At 47.0% G+C, this 13,874-nt stretch overlaps 1 protein-coding gene across 2 annotated transcripts in view; it reads left to right on the top strand.

Moving 5' to 3' along the window:
• PLXNA1 (plexin A1) overlaps positions 1 to 13,874 on the top strand; it is a 297,154-nt gene that overhangs the window by 160,981 nt on the left and 122,299 nt on the right. For both annotated transcript variants that reach the window (XM_074198439.1, XM_074198440.1), the window contains exons 6-8: positions 677 to 800; positions 948 to 1,101; positions 3,946 to 4,045. In XM_074198439.1, the coding sequence (XP_074054540.1) occupies positions 677 to 800; positions 948 to 1,101; positions 3,946 to 4,045 (378 nt within the window). The remainder of the gene's footprint in view (positions 1 to 676; positions 801 to 947; positions 1,102 to 3,945; positions 4,046 to 13,874) is intronic.

Raw genomic sequence — 13,874 nt, 5'->3', positions numbered from 1 at the left:
TTTTCTCCCACCTTGAGACAGAGTAGCCAAACTTCCGAGTTGGGAACAAATCATCAGGAGGTGAGAACATATTTGTTAGCTGAATGTCAATATGGGGCTGAGGTCTGGATAGCATTCACCCTATTATTCACCCTCCCTAGCCTTGTATCTTCCTGAGCTGGCAAGTCCCTTGGTGAAGTTTTCATGGAAGCAGTGGTATTGGTGGTATGGGCTACAAATGATGGGAACTGGTAGACTATAAGCTTCTTGAAGAAAGGAATGATTTTCTTTTTTGCCATTTGCCTGGAATAGTCATGGAGCTCAGAATGAGTCAAACTCTTAATGAACAGTTGTTGGATAGAATTTGAAGGTCAAGTTAACTAAAGATGGGGAAGTGGAGAATGGCTTTGGGGCCCACCAAGGGCTTGAGCTCTCCAGTTGGGTTGGAGCTCCAGCCAGAAGGAAGACTTAATGACCTAAAGGTAATCTCCTTGAGGGCAGAGACTATTTCTATCTTTGTGTCCAAGCCCTAACACATAGTAGATGGTTACTGAATGAATGATTGAATAAAACTTGCAAGTCAGGGTGGTACCAGAATATAGATGGTCTTGAATGCTTTGGAAAAGGAGGGAAACTTTCCTAAAGGTCTCAGCATCCCCATGACAGTATTTTGTTCATCTTCCTTCCTTCCTGCCAGTTGTTCTCGGAAAGATCGTTGTGAGCGGGCTGATGAGCCTCAGCGTTTTGCATCTGACCTGCTCCAGTGTGTTCAACTCACTGTTCGGCCCAAGAACATCTCAGTCACCATGTCTGAAGTCCCGGTATGTCCCTCCTCTCCTAAACCTTCCTGCATTTTGGGATGGGAGAGTCTCCCTGCCACTCTGTGGGCTGTGGCAGTTTGCCCCACACCCCCATACAAATGACCACTCATCCCTCTTCTTCCTTCCTCCTTTCATCTCCCCATTTAGCTTGTCCTGCAAGCCTGGAATGTTCCCGATCTCTCAGCGGGAGTCAATTGTTCCTTTGAAGATTTCACAGATTCAGAGAGCCGCATTGAGGATGGGAAGATCTACTGCCGCTCTCCCTCCTCAAAGGATGTTGTGCCCATCACACGGGGCCAGGGTGAGTAGGGTGCTATATGGTCTAGAAAAGTTCTTGGGTCATGGGAAGGTTTGATTGCACTTAACAAAACTACTCTGGGATCAAAATCCTAGGCTTGGAATCCAGTGCTGTTGTTATCTTACCTGTGTGAGTTTGGGCTATCAATCACATGTAGACTGGATTAATCTGTCAATATTCATTTAGCACCAACTCTTTAGTTTGTTGGTTTATCTTTATTTGAGACTAGGTCTTTCTTTCTCACTCAGACTGAAATTACAGTGGTCACTCACAGGCCAATCCTACTGCTGTTAACCTGGGAACTTTGACCCAATGTGAGCCTGCCATGTCTGTATGACTTGACTTGAATCTGGAGCCACATGTGGCTTTAGAGATCTTGATCTCACCCAATTGGCCTAAATTTACAGTGAAACAAATTAAGTCTCAGAGAGGGATAGTAATTTGCTCAAGATCACCCAATCGTGAGAGTGGACCTCAAACAAAGGTCTTTGGAATGCAAGTTCAGAGTTTCCTCCCTCCACATGTCACACCAGCCAAAGGACTGACCATTTGTAACATGGAAGCAGGCATGGGAAGAGCCCAGGGTGTCCCACACTCTTAACAGGGAGCTCCCTATAGGCCAAGGGGAGATTTTCTTTTTCCCCAAAGTCTCTCTCTTGATGGTGGTGGTAGAACAACTGACAGGAAGGAAGGAGAAAATTGGACTTGGTGACTCAGTAGAACTGCTTTGGGAGGCCAGGGCAATTGGGTATTTTTTTCAAAGACTCCAAAAGGTTTATTGCTGGCATCTGATTAAGTCTGAGAATGTCTCTGTGCAAAATTCAGTCCCTAAACAACATCCTGAAAACTAGGGAGAACCCCTGGCTTCTAGAGCTCTCCCTCCCTTCTAGCCCAAGGTCAAGAGGTCAGCTGAGCACCGGTCATACTGGTCTGACCAGCTCCTCTCCTCTTCTTTCACCATATTGGCTCTCGTCCTACACGGTACATCTGTATGGAATCAATTGTGGTTTTGCAAGGAACCTCCTCCCCCGGCCCCCCCTCCAATATCCGCCCCGTTCTCCCCCGACTTGGCTTGTTCTTCATTCTGTCCCACATCCCGTGCTTGTGACATCAGCAGTGCCGATGCCCAAGCCTCCTTTGTGGCCCCTGACCTCAGCCGAGAGAATGGCCTGGGGTCCCAAACACAAGGTTCTCCAGAGCCAGCCCTGGAAACCCAGGAGGGGCGGGGGGTGGGCGGTGACAGGGGAGAAATCCAACATCTGATTAATCCTGGAGCAGAAACCCATCGTGAATGGCTGCAGTGTGTTCTGGCAGCGTTACGCTGGCTCGTAGGCATGATGGCCCATGTCCTGTCCGGCATGAGTCACTCCTAGGGAGAGTCCTCAGCCCCCCCCCCCCCGACTGCTTCTCCTGCTGTCAGCCCAGGGCTTTCCTGGTGCTGGACAAAGTGTTTATTTTCATTTCAAATCCTGGCTCCCATGGGGAGCATTTGAACTCATGTTTACTGAGTTCCTTCGAAGACCCTGGGTCAGAGGATGCTGAGTGGGAGGGTCGGGCTTGGGAGGCTGGGCTGGATCCTTTTTCCCCTGGCAGGGGAGCAGACCGGAACCCAGGCTGGAGCAGGGGCTGGACTCTGGGGCTCTGCTGTGTCCAGTCCCTGCAGGCTGTAGAGCATGGGCCTCTCCAGGCCCTTGAAGACCTGGCTGGTTAGCTATGGCCACCAGGCTTAGTCTCAAGAAAATACCAGAGAATGCTTCACAAGAGGGTAGAATAAAAATGTGAAGCTTGTGGTTTTATACTGGGTCCAAGAGGGAGTTCAGAGAAAGGGGAAATCACTGTGGGCTAGAAGAAGAAGAATAATATAAAAAAAAAATAGCTGCCATTGGTATGAGTCAGTATAGCAGAGTGGACAGAGAGAGAAGGCTCCTCAGAGCCAGGAGAACCTGCATCTTCAGTGTCCCCGGGAGCTCTTCTGCCCCAAGGCTTCTTAACATTTCTGCTATTGTAGACCCCCTTGGGCAACATGGGGAGGCTGTGGGTCCCTTCTCAGAAGAATGTTTTTAAAAGAAGACAATAAAAATTGATAGGATTACAAAGAAAGCCAATCATACTGAGACAGTTATCAAAATAATTTAAAAAATCATCCTTTCCTACTCTGATGAAATTAAAAAAAATCCATGGATCTCTTTAAAGTTTAGCAAAATGTTTACTCCTTGGAGTCTCAGGATGGCTTGTGCTGAGAAGGTAGTAGAGGCATTATTCTCCCAATGGTATAGATGAGGAAATGGAGTGAAATGCCTTGCTTGAGCCTACCAGGCTGCTCAGCAGAGATACTTTGCTGTAATTCCAGAGCCTTCTAAGCATCCAGGGAAGCTGAGACTGCTGAAAAAAGGATCATTGAAAAGAAAAATGATTTCATGATTCTGTTTTTTCTTTCTTGTAGTTCCCTTTCCCTCTTGCCATCAAGAAAAGTCAGAGGGTTGAGAGGAATGCAGCTCTGATGTCTGGAGCTCATTCTTTCTTTGCTGTGGTTAAAAGCTTCCATTCTCCAGAGTCCCCATAGTTGGGTCTTCTAGCACCTAGGATGGGAGTTATATATATATATATATCACTGGTCAAGGAGTCCAGAGACCTGCTCTTACCACTAATCTCCCTGTGTGGTCTGAGAAGGGTCAATTGACCACTCTGGTCTTCAGTTGCTCCATCTGTAAACTGAGAGATTTGATCTAGAATTCCCAGAGGTGGCAGGGCCACCTGTTTTGGGCTCAGGTGGCTGAGTCTTCTGGACCTTAAGTCCTGCCTTTCTCTTTTCCTATACATTCACACACTTCCTCATTTCTTTTGAAGGGGACAAGCGGGTTGTGAAGCTCTACCTGAAGTCCAAGGAGACGGGAAAGAAGTTTGCATCTGTGGATTTTGTCTTTTACAACTGCAGCGTACACCAATCGTAAGTAGCCAGTGACCATAATGCCAGAAGGTCCTGCCTGGGGAGGGTGTTCTGTTGTGCCCTTCACTGTGGAGGCCCCAGGCCGGATCAGCATGATGTCCCCAGTGGCATGGTGGACTTGGGGCAGCCTTCCTCTTTTTTATCTGTGGTCTGGAGAGCAGTGACACAGATGTGTGAGCAACTATCCTGTTAGGGGCTGGTCTGGGGCCAGTATTAGGGTTGGTCTGGAACTGGTGCTAGAGATCATGGGCAATATTAGGGCCCCTGGGGCTGGTGTTAGGGATGGTCTGGGACTGGTGGTAAGGATTGTAGTCAGTGTTAGGGGCTGGTCTGGTGAAGTTAGCAGTTGGGCTGAGGTCAGTATTAGGGGCTGCTCTGAAGCAGCTGTGACCAAGGAACAAGGCAAAACTAAACCTATAAATCTAGCTCCACGGGTTCCAAGTTTTGACCATTGAGCTTCAGCAACCAAAGGAGGGGATGAGTCTTCTTTGGGGAGAAAGCAGTGTGGGCAGTGGCTGGGCCATGGAGGTGGAGCCCCAATTCCCGGAACCCCTGCTTTCCAGTAGAGTGAAATCTTTGGGCCAGCCAAGCACTTTGGAATTTTGTTTTCCTTATCTATAAAATGAGAACATTAGGAATTGATCATTCTACCCTCACAGGGCTATGATGAATTCAATGCTTTGCAATCCTTTAAAAGAAAACTCCCCAAAGAAACACTCCCCAGTCTAGCTTAAGAGACATCCTCCCTCTCCATCCTTCTCAGTTCCTAATCTCCTGACCCTGGGCAATTTGTTCATTTTGTGAATCATTCCTAATAATTCAAGGAGCCTTCTCCAAAGTCTTCTTCCTTGTTCAGTAGTGTTCAACACTTCATGACCCCATTTGGGATTTTTCTTGGCAGAGAAATGAGTGGTTTTCCATTTCTCCAATTCATTTTACCAATCAGGAAACTAAGGCCAACAGGCCTAAGTGACTTGCCCAGGGTCACACAGCCAGTAAATGTCTGAGGCCAGATTTGAACTCAGGAAGAGGTATCTTCCTGACTTCAGGTCATTGTCACTCCATCCACTGTACCACCAGCTACCCAAGTTTTCCTTTTACTTGCTCATAATCTTTCTAGTTGAGCAGAGGCCTGATGAGCTAGACCTGGCTGGGCTTAGACAGCTTGGACAGGGGCTACCTTGGTGCCTTATATTGTGGCTGAGGGGAGGGTGAGGGGTCCCACATTTCTCCTATCCTTTTTTGAGGGAAGATGTTGGTCTGAGGAATTTGAAGTTTGCTGCTCAGTTGTTTATTTCCTCAGGCTCTGGCATTCTTATTCTTGTCTGCCTAATTCTAAGAATTATGAAATTATGAGATTAGGCTGTGAATGTTTTCTAGCATTTGAGGTCACCTAAGCCTGTTGTGACCAGTGATGAGAGCAAGGTGGGGACCTAGGACTTGAGTGTGAGAGAAATGAAGAAATTCTCAACTCAAGGAGGGAAGGTACAGTGGTCAAGGTGAGAGACCGGTTTCTACCCTCCAGTAACCCCTTCCTTCTTCCTCCGGGATTCAAGGAAAATGACCTGGCATCCCCCACTATGCCCAAGAGTCATCACTGACTTCTATGATCTGACCCTTCCCACCCCAGCAAAGGCAAGCAGATAGCCCAAAGTAGCACTCACAGAATACTGGAAAGTGTGGTTCAGACTCAGTGATGTTGGATTTTTTTTTAAGGTTTTTTTTTTCCAAGGTAAATGGGGTTAAGTAGCTTGCCCAAGGCCACACAGCTAGGTAATTATTAAGTGTCTGAGACCGGATTTGAACCCAGGTACTCCTGACTCCAAGGCCGGTGCTTTATCCACTGTGCCACCTAGCCGCCCCCAGTGATGTTGCATTTTAAGGGAAAGCAGAGGTTGGTCTTGTCAGGATGAATTTTGAGGAGGAGGAAGGCCAGGGACGGTGATCTGAGGGATGGTAAGGACTTGGGGAAACAGAGAGGACAAGGATGGCCAAAGAGAATGACCCATGGTGGCCCAGCATGATGGAGCTGCTGAGAGAATACTGAACTTGGAGTCACAGGCCACCTACCTGGGCCTCTCTGAGACTCAGTTTCCTCACCTGTAAAATGGAAAGGGTTGGATTGGATAACCCAATTGGCTCCAAGTTCTTTCTCTATGATGCAATGTCCCATCCGGAGAACAAGGACTGAACCGATGGGGATGGAATGTTGTCTTGGCTTAGGCAGAAAGGGAGGCGAGGAGGCATTGCCAGCACAGGGAAGACTTTGAAGGCCCAGCCAAGAATTTTAGACTTGCTCCAACAGTCTGGGGAGGAGAGCCAGTTTGGGAAGACATGATAAATGCCTTCAAGCTTTTCTCTGGCTCTCACATGTCTTGCCTGTACATGAGGAAGAGAATTGTCAGAAGGCAGGTGGTTCTTAGACTTATCCTTTCAACCTGTTCTTTTCTGCCTCTGGCCCCACCACTGCATACTTTGTCTAAAGAGCACCTTGTCTCTTGTTTAATCTGTAGTCTAAAAAAGTAAAAGGGAACATTGGGTCTGGGGTCTCTCTTCTAGGAGAACTCTGAAGTTGAGTGACTTAAGGGTCCTCTGTGAGACCTCAGCAAGGAGAGAGGTTCTTTTGAGTCAGACCAGTAATGACTGTGTAGTCCCCCAGACTTGGTTTGTGGGTCAAGGGGAATGCCAGGTATCAGCTTGGGTTTTGTGGGTAGGGTTTCCCCCCAAGGGATGCTGCTTTACTTCATATGCCTAGCCTCCTACACCAGGAAGCTGCTTCTGGCTTCTGAGCCATCTTTCCTTCTCTGCTTTCTTCCAAGGGGTGGGTGACAGCTCTGTTTGTCTTATAGTCAATATAAGTAGGAGGAGGTGACATTTCCTCCAGGTAACTCCGCAGAGAATCCCCAGAAACAGCTTCAGAATAGCTTTGGGACTCCCAAGTGACCCCAGCTTACCTGCTCTCCCAGTTTTTCAGACAGCCAAAAGGGACCAGGCCTGATCTTCCTCCTCTATGGTCTTTGCCAGTGATCCATATTCCCTATATCTTTGAATATTATACATTGGGTTTTTTTGTTTGGTTTTAGTTTTTGCAAGGCAAATGGGGTTAAGTGGCTTGCCCAAGGCCACACAGCTAGGTCATTAAGTGTCTGAGGCTGGATTTGAACTCAGGTACTCCTGACTCCAGGGCTGGTGCTTTATCCACTGCGCCACCTAGCCGCCCCAATATTATACATTGTTCAAGGCAGGTCCCAATGACCATTCTTTCTGTGAAACCTTTCCTTCTTCATCCAGCTCACAGAACCTCATCTGAACTTTTATGACCCTGGCTCTTCAGCCTGCATTTCTATTTTTTTTCCATCTATGACATAACTTATATTACTATGAATTTTGCAAGAATGGATCTTTGCATGAATGGTCTTGGCAGCATGACCCTAGTCTTGGTGACCATCTAGTCAGGGAATCTTGGGGTAGGACCTGGTCTTGTTACTTCCTTACGGTGTGACTCTTGGAAGAATTGTTCAGCTCTTCTGAAACTGTTGCTTCATCTGTTAGCTGGGCGTAAGGATGCTTGCACTATGTTGCTGTGAGCGAAGAACTTTGTAAAAAAGACCTTGGGGTATGAAGGAGCCCAGAGGCCCCCTAATCCAGCCTAACCTTATAAAAGGATCCCCTCTATTTTATTGTTTTTGTGAGGCAATGGGGTTAAGTGACTTGCCCAAGGTCACACAGCTAGTATCTATCAAGTGTTTGAGGTCAGATCTGAACTCAGGCCCTCTTGACTCCAGGGCCACTGTTCCCAGGAGCCTCTCATAGCACATCTGACCAGCGGACGTTCAGCCTCCACTTGGAGAGCTTGGCAAAGGAGCACACATTGTTTCCTGAAGTAACTCATCTTCATGAGTGGTAGAACTGACTCCTCCTCCCCTCCTCCCCTCTTCTTCTTCCTCCTCCTCCTCCTTTCTTTTTCTTCTTGAACTTACTTTCTTCCCCTTTTCGTCTTCTTTTTCTGTCTTCTGCTCTTCCCCTTCCTCATCTCCTTTCCCTTGACTTCTTACTTTTCTTTTCTCTTTTTCTTCTATCTCTTTCCTTCTTTTTTTCACTTTTTTCTTCTTATCCCTTTTACCTTTACTTCTTCTTTCAACCTCTTCTCCCATCCTTTCCTTTAATCCCTTCCTTCCTCCCTCCTTTCCTCCCTTTCCCTCCTCCCTAACTCTGTTCCTCTCTCATAGTGTCCCCCTTTTTTCTTCCTGTATCTTCCTCCTCTCTCTCCTTTATCCTCCTCTTCTCTCCCTTTCCTTCCTGATCACAGTTATCTTCATCCTCTCCCAGGTTAGATCATACCCTCCCCAAGTATCTACAAACAGCTGGCTCCTAGCTGAATGATTCAGGATGGGGCATATCCCTTTTCTGGAACCCAACTACCATATTTGTAAAAGGAAAGGATTGGGCTGGGCAATTGTGAAGGTCTCTCTGAGGACTCTTATTCACTTCTCTCAGATTCTCCTCTCAGGTAGTCTGTGCTAGCACCTGGTGGGTGTTGTAATGACTACTGAAGGAGGCCAGGTGAGGGAAGGATGGGAAGAGCCAGACTGGAAGCAGGGCCCATACAGGGAGGCCTGATAGCCATTCCCTCCAGCCCAGTGGGCTGCCCAGATACCAAAATGGGTTTCCCCCCCCCTGTTGTCTTTTCAATAAACTTGTTACTGATACAGTTTTATCAGTTTGAAATGGAGTATCTGTTACATCTATGGAAAGTTTTGGGCAGATGAGACTGAGGAGTTTCTTGAAGATTGTGCATATTGACATGGGATCACATACAAACCAAGGAAGGGTAGGGGAATCTTAAGTCTGAACTATGCACAACCTCGATTTTGAATTTCCAGTGATTTAAACTGGATTGGGTCCCTCCTGGACCCTTCCATCCTGCTCTTCAGATCAGCAATTTAAAGAGACATTCCTCAGACTGAAAGGACAGGGCCAGGCCTTAGAACCTTAGATTCTCCTAAAGGACCTCAGCTTCTTCTGGGTGGCCAATGGATGTCCCTTAGAACAGCTGGTATTGCTATGATTCACTCCACTGAATTGGCACTTACCTTCCTTTAAACCCCCATCCTCAATCCCCAATTTATCCTGTGCTGCTCTGGGGACCACATGCAGAAGTATTCATACTGGGAGGAGACTGTCCTTGAGTCCTTGAAGTGCCAAGTGGGGGCTGGGGGCTGCTTTACAAGGTTCTGGTGTCACTGCTTCTCAAGCTGACGACATTGGGAGGGTTATTTTGGTTCCATTTCCTTCCCTGGCATCATTTGAGTTTCAGTATTTCCTTACATTACTCATTGTTCATATGTCTGCCCTCTATCCTTGGGCTCTTCTTGGGGTGTGTGTGGGGGAAGATTATTTAATCAGCAAGTACTTATTATGTTCTTACAGTATACCAAGGTTTTGTAGCTATTGATTTTGATTGATCGATTTCTAATAGTAAACCTGTTGGAGTGGGTAGAGTGCACACCTGGTCTGGAGTTTTCTCATCCTGGACTTTTCTTCCACTCTGTCTTTTTCTGTCTTACTGTGTCTCTCTGTCTTGGTGGTGTCTCTCTCTCTGTCTCTGCCGTTCCCTTTCTATCTCTCCTCCTGCTTCTGTCTTTTTTTTCCTCTGTTTTTTTCCCTTTCTTCTCTCCTTCCCCCTTTCTTTCTTCGTATCTTTCTCTTTTGGTCTCTGTCACTTTCTATCTCTGTTTCTCTGTCTGTTGGTCTCTATCTCTCTCTTCCTGTCCTTTCCTCCTTCCTCTTCCCCCTCCTCTCACCACAAACAAAGCCTTGGACTTGGGAGTGTGTCAGAATGCAGAAGGGGATATCTGGGAGCAGCCTTCCTCTTGGGGTCCAGACCACAAAAGGAGGATAACACCCCAAAGGATCTGAGTCATGAGAACAAGAGGAGCTGCCTGTGGGTGAGGCCCAGAGCCAGGGGAGGCAAAGCCTGGCATCTCAGCTCTTGACTCTCCTTCTCTTGCACCACTGGCAACGTCAGGGATGAACCCTGGCAGGCAGAGTTGGAAAGGAAATGGTTGCACTTACTGTGTGACCTTGAACATATCTCTTTCCTGCGCCTGGCTTTTCTCAATCTATAAAATGAAGAGGTCACACTCAATTCTTCCAAGAAGCTCCTTGAATTTTATATCAAGAGAACTTTCATTTCAGGTGCTAGAGTCCATAAGATACACTGGTGGTTGGGAGGCCTGGCCAGTGGGGATGTGAAAAGGGGAGGGGTCTGCAAGCCATGCCAGCTGAGAAGCAAAGGGTTCCCCAAAGCTAGGTCAAGACAGATGTTCAGTGTAAGATAAAATCCAGTCTAAAAAGGAGAACTTCCCAGCAGTGGCATTAGGGGACATTCTGGGAAGGTCATCTGGGGGTGTTCCAGCGATTACTGTGGGGGGGTGCTTCACAGAATTCTTAACATCAGCTGAGGGAAAGTGCTGGGTGACCTCTCAATCACTAAGTGACCCTTATATCTCTAAGAAGTGTTTAATGGCAGTCAAGGACCTGTTAGTTCTACTGGGAAGAAGAATGAAGCCTTTTCTGTCTCACAGTGTTTTTATTGTATTGTAGGAGAAATGCATGTCCTTAAGTATATACAGAATAAATACAGGTAATTAGGGAGTCACTGGAAGGAGTTGTGTCCTCTCTCAGAAACTTTTTATTTATATTACTAAGGGAGAGTCTGAGACTCAGTTTCCTTATCTGGAAAGTGAGGAGATCAGACCAGATTGTCCTGGTCATTTCTGTCTTCAGCCCTATGAACCTGTGATCAGGAAAGGCTTCATGTGCAAGGTGGTGATCCAGCTTCATCTGAAAGGATGGGAGGTTCTCTGGGAGCAGGGGGTGGGGGGGTGGAATGGGAATGCTAGTCAGAGACATGAAGATGGGGAGGAACAGAGGGAGACCATTTGGGCTGGGCCACAAGGACTCAGGATGGGGAAGGGAGGCCAAGAGGCCCAAGGGAGGCCGAGATAGACCAGGGTGAAGGAGGCTAAAATGCAATTCATATTCCAAATCTTGGTCACTCCCAGAAAATGACTCTCTTCTTTGCTGTGTGTGAGCTGTGAGCGTGGGTTGCATTCTATTCTGGGTTTAAGAAGCCTTTTAGGTGGGGATGGATAACAGGTAACAGGTGTTCCAGATCAAGGCAGGCCTTCAGGGGGCCAGCAGTCTTCTGGGAACCTTCAAGCTTGGGATAGCAGAGGAGGCAGCTGTGGGTTCCATGAGGGCTAATTGTGGCATGTCCTGTGGGGCCCCCATGGGAATGAAGAACCTTGGGGGATTCCCAGGTGACAGGGACTTTCTAGACCTTCACCCTCCCATGGAATTCAGCATCCTCCTGCAGGGACCTTCAGCAGCAGGAGGCTCTTGAGTCTGTCAATAGTGACTTTTGACAAAGGTCTCAGTTCAAGTGTATGTGGCAATCATTTATTACTGATTGTGTGTAAGGTACCATGTTGGTGGTTCTGGAAGGGACTAGAACTAGGGCAAAGACTTACAGGAAGGGGGAAGGTGAACAGACTGGGTGGCAGTGAGCCCAAGAGGTTGGGCATGGGGATGCACCTGGATTGGAGGGGGTGAAGAGAAGGAATCCTAGAATTTCAAAATAGAAATGACTTGGGCAAGAGTGGAGGAACCTAAATGCTGGGTCAGTGAGTTTAGACTTTCTCTAATAGGAATTGGGAGAGTGGTAGTAGAAGGGCCTGAAAAAAAAGAAGTGGTTTTTGAGGAAAAATTACAACTATTATCCCCGTTTTACAGTTGAGGAAATTGAGACAGAGATCATGACTTGCCCAGGGTTCCCCCAGCTAGTAAGGGTCTGAGGCTGGATTTGAACTCAGGTCTTCCTGACTCCAGGCCCTGAGCTCTGTCTACTGTACCACCTATAGAAAGAATCAGGAGGTGGATGCCTAAAAGCTCTTACAGCAATCATTGATGGGGGGGGGCTGGATTTTCCATCCTTGTGTCCCCTTTGTGCTGGTGCTTATTTGAACATGGGAAGGGGTATGCTGCCATGCCTTAAGGGGCTTGGGAGCCCTCTGTGGCCCTGCTAGAAATATCCAAGGCACCTTCCATCCTTCAGAGAAGGTCAATGACGGAGGAAACCAAGGAAGCTGTCACATGCAGAGAGAGGCTGCCAGATGAGCCTTCACCCCATCCCTCAGGGTCACAGAGGGGAGGGGGCCGGTGCAGGAATGAGGACAGGCTTCCAGCCAAGGGCTGTTGCTGCTGCTGCCCTTGTGGAGAAGGGCAGGGCCCCTTGTGGGGAATCCTTCATGGAGCCAGAATAGACTCAAGGCCTGTTGGGGGGGTGATGTCAGGGGGCGGATGAGCATGGAGGGCTGGGAGACCAAGGGACCACACAACTAGCTGTGGGGAGGGGTGCGTCCTGGGCCAGAGCCTGCATGACCATGTCCCCGTCTGCCCTCCAGAAGAACCATGCCCCTCGTCCCTGACGGGTTTCATGGTTCCTGCTAGGAATACCTAAAGGAACCAAGAATAGATGTGATAGTATAATGGAAAGGGCATTCAGTTTGGTGTCAGAGGCCCTCAGTTCAAATCCTTGCTTCATTTTATTTCTTCTTCTTGGGCAAATCCCTGACATCCTGGAGCTTTTTTGTAAAAGGAGGAGGTCGAGTGAGATGTTCTCTGAGGTCCCTTCTAGATCAAAATCCTGTTATCCTGACAGCTGATAGGGCCAGGTGGTCCCAGAGAAAATGAGATAGAGAGACAGACAGAGACAGAGAAACAGCCAGAGAAAGAGAAAGACAGAGAGATTGACAGAGGCAGAAAGAGAGGCAGACTCCTTTGGATTCTTTGCCTTCTTATTCAGTTTGTTCTGGAGCAGTTTCCAAAGCTCTGGTTGGAGTTTTGGCAGAAAAAATGTCTTCTCCCTCCTGTCCCTCTGTTGGGACCAGTAAGTGTTCTCCAAACTTCACCTAGTCATATTCTAGTGCCTTCATATCTTCTTCTGTGTCTTATATATACCTAACAAGTTGCCTGTTGTCTCCCCCTTTAGAATAATAGTTGGCATTTATACAGCCTTGATTTTACAAAAAGCACTTAATAAATATTATCTCATTTGATCTTCAGCCCTGGGAGGTAGGGGTTATTCTTACTTTCCTTTCATCGATGAGGAAACTGAGGCTGAGAAAGGTGCTTGATCAGAGCCACACAACTAATCATTGACGAGGACAGAATTTGAATCCAGAACTTCTGTACTCCAAGTCCAGTGTTTTATTCACCATATGACTTAGCTGCCTCCATTAAAAAATACCAGAGGTCAGGAACTAAATTTTTGCTTTCCTGTGTATTGCTGTTTTTTAGTATAGCTCCTGGAATAAATTCTCATTGACTGTCTCACCTTCCACTTCTCTGCTACTTTGGGGATCATATGTTCCATTTTTATCTTTGCCAAGACCTTCATTGATCTTTCCAGTACTTAGAGTTCATCATCTTTTTAGTAATTTGTTAATTTTCATTGCGGTAATCATTATATAATCTATCTATCTATCTATCTATCTATCTATCTATATACATACGTACATATATATATATATATATATAGTAGTGTGTAGATATAGAGAAATATAGATAGATGGAGAGATCAAGATGGAGAAATAGGAGAACTAAATAGAGGGAGAGATAGATGACTTAGAAGGAAAATAAATAGGAGAGCTGGAGATAAAGGGAGAGCTGGATAAGGATGGCTGGATAGATATGAATGGGTAGAGATAGAGATTGATGGATAGATGGATTGAGATAACTTGATGGAGAGATAGAGAAACCTAAC

The sequence above is a fragment of the Macrotis lagotis genome, chromosome 8, assembly GCF_037893015.1.
Source record: "Macrotis lagotis isolate mMagLag1 chromosome 8, bilby.v1.9.chrom.fasta, whole genome shotgun sequence".
In the NCBI taxonomy this organism is placed as follows: domain Eukaryota; kingdom Metazoa; phylum Chordata; class Mammalia; order Peramelemorphia; family Peramelidae; genus Macrotis; species Macrotis lagotis.
Note: the sequence above shows the minus strand (reverse complement) of the source record. Positions and strands in the feature narration are given on the sequence as shown.